The following is a 6,137-nucleotide window of genomic DNA, read 5'->3' on the forward strand; positions in this document are numbered from 1 at the left end:
GCTGATCACAACACCCAGTAACCACTTATTAGGTGAGTGCATGTGTGCACACACTTAAAATATTACATAAAAAAGTACATCACAAGCGTAAATCAGGTTGCAACAGTACATGAATTCAACAACGAACCTCAGTCAAAATGAAGCAAAACAGCATCACTAAACAAATACGCATGATATCAACTATGATATTCATCACATATTCACATTAGATACCAGAAATTATCTAGGCCCAGGAAAAGCCCAACAACAACATTACGAGTCCGGTAAGAATCGCCGCATTGGACCCGACTGGTACGAGGTTTGCTGCACTATAGGTGTTGGTGTATGTTGGAGAGGTTGTACTTGTACTATTCGTTGACCCATAAGTCGAACCCGATCCGCCGACCGTAACAGCGAGCTTTTGGCCAGAGCTGCAATGGCCAGGCACGCCACAAATGAAGTAGTGGGTCCCAGCAGATGTTAAGGGGACTGTGGTTGGTGAAGTGTTGCTGACGGTATTGGATGACGAGCAGGAATCGTAGTCGCTCTGTGTCACCTCTGTCACGGTGTGGGCCCCGGTGGCAAAATTGAATACTGTATTTTCAAAGTATAAGGAATTGATATAATATACTTTTAATGTACACTATTTTGTATTAAAAAAAGGAAAATGAAAATTAGTGATGCATCTGCTTGAAGTGCAGCTTGTTTTGTATAATCTGCCAATCAATATGTCCATCAATGGAGCATGGGTTCATATTAGCTCGAGTTCTATCTTAATTAGCTATTATTTGGTGCTCTTAGGCCTAATTATGTTGTCTTTATACTCTTGACATCAATAAAAAAAAAAAAATCAACTTTGGCAAACCAAAGGCCAGATCAAGTAGAAGGTAATTTGCAAGTAAAATCTAGCAATAGTTGAGGGTAATTAGCTTGTGGACCAGTATGAACCAGTTCTAGGCTACTAACAAGGTTCTTGTTGAAGGGTAAACATTTTGACATAGCGGTTTTTAATTCGTGCAACACACGAGTCATGTGTAGCACTGTTTTGACTCTATTGTCTGTGCGTTGCATGAATTAGAAACTGCTCTGTCAAAATCTTCACCCCTTGTTGAAGTTGTATCACTTAATTAATTAGTAAAAGGCAAAGTTCCTTTTCACCTCAACTGTGGCGATGCTTACGGAACCTTTATATAATCAGTTGGTAAATCATATATTTATATAGTGTGTCTGATCAATTGTGTAGTTAGAACAGCATAATTGCACTAACTAAAGCTGAATTCATCATCTCCTGAAATGAACTGTTCATGAATAGCCAAAACCGAAACAATTTGTCAGAAAAAAAAAAAGCTTACAGAGGTTATCGCCAACTTGAAAATTTTGCGCATTGGCCCACTTGGTATAATCCTCACCAGCGGTCCAGCCAGACATGTCACCGACAGTGTAGTCGGTTGCCGAGGCCCACATGGCAGTATTCAAGAGAACAAGCATGCCAAGAGCTAATGATCTAATTAAAGCCATTTCTGTTGGTTCTCTGAGTTAGAAAAAAAATGAAGATGACAAGCTGCCTTTATACTTGTAAGAGCTATATAATTAAAACTAGGTGCCTTTGTACAGGTGTTAAGGAATAAGGTGCTTTTAGTAGACTAATGACATAAATATTTCTCCATATAAACTTTTTTATCTAAATTCTTTATCTTGTGTCTTGTTCTGGTAATTAAAGAGGTGGGAATCCCTGATAGACTATAGAGACTAAGATGCCTAGCTTGAGGAGATGGAGGTAGCATCTTATTACCTTCACATATTTTTATTTCTTGCTTTTTTGCTTCCTTTTTCCTTGCCAATAAAGAACAACTTTTTTGGGATGGTTTTTCTCAGAGATAAATTTTTATACAGTGTAAAACCACCTGATTGTTCTATTCTTAGTCAAAGTTGCTTTTACTTCTACATTTTATTCTTTTTTGTTTTTATTGGCCATTCTTCATATTTTGGTAGATAATTAATATTAATTGCAGTACCAAATGAACTATTCTTTTATTAAGAGGCTTTCAATGTATAGCAAATGGATAGAGCTTGGATTAGAACTAACCGATGAGGGTTATTTGCTCAAGAACCAAAAAATTAGAGAGAAAAAAAAGAGAGGAGGTAAATGTTGTGTATAAATTCAGTAATTTTCGACACCTTCGAATAAAGATGTAGAGAAAATAAACTTTTACGATATCTTCTCTTTTCTTCTTCATCTTTTTAAACACGAACTATTCATAAATATAGTCTTTTTTTAGAACATATTTCTTTTATTTTCACATGATTTTTGGGCGAATAAGATGTACATGCTCTGGAATTTATTCTGTTTAGTTATGCTACCTTTAATTAGCCGACATGTTATTTAAATAACACCATATGAACATATCAATTGCATGGCAACAGCATGCTGTACTGGTAAAAAATTTGTAACCTACCTATTCCATTTTGATAATTTAATATTATTGAAAGTTGATTCATGACAACAATGACAACAATGAGCTCTGATTTTGCATCTTTTGGATCCTGTTTTTGTGCAACATTTACTTTTTGGATCTTATGCTTTCCTCTCCTTTTGACAAATTTAACAAAATCCATTGCTTTCCCTTAAGGGGAGAATTTTAGCTTTTTATAATAAATTTACTATGGTCATGGGAGTGTTAGTAGATATCTCTGCGTCGCTGCAAAAATTGAAATGCTTTTTCATTAAGGTTGTTGTCATTTATTCATGACTATAATCATCTCAACTTAGATTAATACCATGCATTTAACGTGTTATTTGTCTGGCTTAACATGCACATATATTTATAATCGTAAAGTAATTAATATAAAAAAAACAATGTGCAAATACATGGCCAGCATTTACAAAAGGAAAGTGCAAGTGTGTTTTAATCTTCCCCCAATAATATTTCATCGAATTAAAAAGTTGAAGCAGTTTTGACAAATTATTTTGGATCTGGTTAGCAATAATTCTTTACAACTACATCACTTAAAGTGAGCAACCATTTTTTAAACCATATTACAAAATTAGAAAGGCACTGTTGCTATTTTTTCTAAAAAAACTTCACACATTAAAGAAAAGTAATTTTGTGTAAGATAAAGGTAATTGTTTTAGACATCTGATCAAAATTAAAAAATAAAAAAACGTGTAAGTTGCAGAGAAAGTTTTACAAACCAAGTACAAAATTCCTTTTTCCATCTAATAAAATCAGACTCCTGGATTAATGTAAAAGTTTCACAAGTCAGCAATACAGAGACAAACAGAAAACCATCCACAGAAATACCCCGTGCAGGTGTGACACGAGCCACTGGTCTGTGGCTGGGTCCCTCTCCACGTGTAATTTGATCGGCTTTTGAGATCTTCTGTGGAAGGGCGTAAGATTAAAGTCAGCGCAGATTACTTTTCAGGACAGCTGACGGTCACATGTACGAATTATTACACAAGATACGCAACAGAAAGGTTTAAAAATCTAATCCTTCTCTAAATATTTTTTCCACCTGTCATATCTTTTATTTTCGTAATGTAATTTATATTAGATACACTTGTCATTTTTTTTCTCCTAATTTTGTATTTAGATATATTAAAATTTTAGACCAACTCAAGAGACATATATAAGAAATAAATATTGATTTTACTTAACGAACTCTCATTTATTTTAAGCTATATATTAAAACTCATAACAATATAACTAAATAAAATTTACAAATATCTTTTGTCAGTGTATGTATTGAAGGAACTAGTGAAGCAATACGAATAATTCAAGCAAACTACACCTAAAACAGTATATTGAATTTTAATTATGAAAATTACAGAATTGCATGTAGTTAATTCAAAGAAAGTAAATATGACGTCATTATTACTTTCATTTACTCATATTGAGTTCATATATTGTTTTAGAATTAATGTAATTTTTTTAATGCTTAAACTAATGTAAAATTAAATTACTTGTTTTATTGTGAAAATAAAGATAAAATGTTACTAGTCATTTTTTTTTAAATTGATTGTCAATAAAACTTGTGAAGCTTGATAAAATACATCGATACATACAATGTGGATAGATCATAATAATATAATAAATCTCACTCTTATATTATCTATAAAATCTTTAAAAAGTGATCAGATATACATAACGAATACAGAATATTGATTTATTTTATAAATTTAATTTTCAAGGAAAATAAAAACATATAGTAATGTATGTGAGAGCAACAAATATTATGGATTTTTTTGTTAATAACATATAAGAGAGAAGCCGCTTTTAAAAGAAAATAAATAATAAATAATAAATGATAAAATTATACATATATTATACATATATAGATAATTCTGTGTTAATAAAAAATATGAATAATGTCAATATCAACTTCTCTAATGAAAATCAAATCCACTATTCTAGAATAGTAGATTTTCTTCATTCCAGACTTTTTAAATATTTTTTAACAGCTCAAATTTGATGCTGCTTTTTTTTAAGATCACTTCAATTCAAATCTGAATTATTATTAAAAACGGTTGGGACGAACAAAACAAAAAAAATCTCATAATCGGATCCGACAGTCAAATACACGTGTCGCTGTCTCTTTCGCTTAAATATTTTTCTCCCATTCTCCAATAAAGTAAACGTGTCGCTCTGTCTTTCAATGTGCCCCCACGTGTCAGTGGTCCCAACTCACGTGATCGCGGCACAATTCTCAATGGATGGATTGCGACTACTAAAGATGAAGCAAAATTTAGTGCCTCTTATTTTACCCATTTCTATCAGTTTAGTCACTCGTTTCATGTTTCGTCTTAAAGAATCCGATTCAGAGATTCTTTATGGTGATATAAACCTAAATAAATTATCTCGATCTGAGTTGCTAGATGCCTGGCTCGGATCTAGAAATCAACGGCTCAAAATAAAAAGCTGATTCTTACTCTGGCCGACTGATTTCTCCCCCAAATGTTTGGTGCCACGTGTTGCCAAGTTCATTGTGTCTTTTAATAAATTTAATTATGAAAATTTTAAACGATAAATAAATATATTTCTATATAAAATTTCTAAATTTTTGAATTCATTTAATATAGAAGTAAGCATTAAAAAAATTTATAAAGTACTTTATTTATTCATTTTTAGCATTTAATATTTTAATATATGTATATATGTATTTGAGCATCAAATTTGAGTAGCAGTAAATGAGATGTTTGTCCGACTAAATATGGAATTTGTAATCATTAGAGAAAAATAGCAAGAACCAAGGTGCCAAGGTGGACAGCACAAATCCACTTGCATTGTAAAAAATAGTTTAATAAATTTATAATATGTAGATATATAATAATGCCAGTTTGTGGGAAAGTAAGCCGGAAACAGACCAAATTTAATTTATTCATTCTTTTAAACAATTTGGTATTGCTCCTAGATCAGAGCACCAATAATATAATAATGCACATAGAACCTTTTATTTATCTTCATTTTTTTAATAGAATGGTAAACACACAAATTATACAGAAGTAGGTATGAAGAACTTGATTAAATTTCAATTAAGTACATAAATATATATTATATGTACAACATCTCCAAGTCTAATAATACTGGTACTATATCTAGAATTCAATTCTCAAATAAAAATTCATTGGCGGGTTGGATCGAGTTTGTATCCTCTACGGTACCGTAGGGGGTCTAATGAACTAAGATTAACTCCCAACTGAGCGATTGAAATTCGTTGTCTATTTAAATATAGAAGGTATATATGTCACAATTAAAGAATAGTTAGAGTTTAGTAATTCTAATTACGATACTGGAGGTGATCCGAATTCGAGTTGGAGCAGGGGATTCGGTGATTTTTAGAAACATTCACGATTTTATGGTCGAAATTTTTTAGTTTTCATATTATAAAATACTGGCCTTTTGATTTGTTGAAATATGATGAAAATTTGTCAAATTTTGGAAATTAGGAAGGCAAAACCTTAGACTGCATTTTTAAAGTATCAAATTATTTCATCTCATATTTTGCAAAGCCAAAATTATATATTGAATTTGCATTTTGATATCTATAAGTATTAGAAACATTAATTTTAAAATTTCAAAACTGAAATATTGAGAAATTCTAAAATTGGAATTATTTTAAAAGTAATAATTTAAATATAAAAAAATAAAATTAGATTG

General features: G+C 31.2%; 1 protein-coding gene across 1 annotated transcript; it reads right to left on the reverse strand.

Annotated features, from left to right (window-relative positions):
• Positions 1-11: 11 nt before the first annotated feature.
• Positions 12-1,565, reverse strand: LOC144552638 (mavicyanin-like). Its single transcript, XM_078300628.1, has 2 exons — positions 1,332-1,565; positions 12-573 (listed from the first exon to the last, which is right to left on the reverse strand). The coding sequence occupies exons 1-2, from the start codon at positions 1,495-1,497 to the stop codon at positions 224-226; spliced, it is 516 nt and encodes a 171-aa protein (XP_078156754.1). The 5' UTR covers positions 1,498-1,565; the 3' UTR covers positions 12-223.
• Between the last annotated feature and the right edge of the window lie 4,572 nt (positions 1,566-6,137).

This window comes from Carex rostrata, chromosome 4 (assembly GCF_964058835.1).
Source record: "Carex rostrata chromosome 4, lpCarRost1.2, whole genome shotgun sequence".
NCBI classification, from domain to species: Eukaryota; Viridiplantae; Streptophyta; class Magnoliopsida; order Poales; family Cyperaceae; genus Carex; species Carex rostrata.

What these genes read in the sequence shown, in the direction of transcription:
- LOC144552638 (XM_078300628.1), bottom strand. Translation starts at nt 1,497, where the DNA reads ATGGCTTTAATTAGATCATTAGCTCTTGGCATGCTTGTTCTCTTGAAT. An exon ending in TCAAGTTGGCGATAACCTCT is followed by an intron (nt 574 to 1,331) that starts GTAAGCTTTTTT and finishes TTGAAAATACAG; the next exon opens with TATTCAATTTTGCCACCGGG.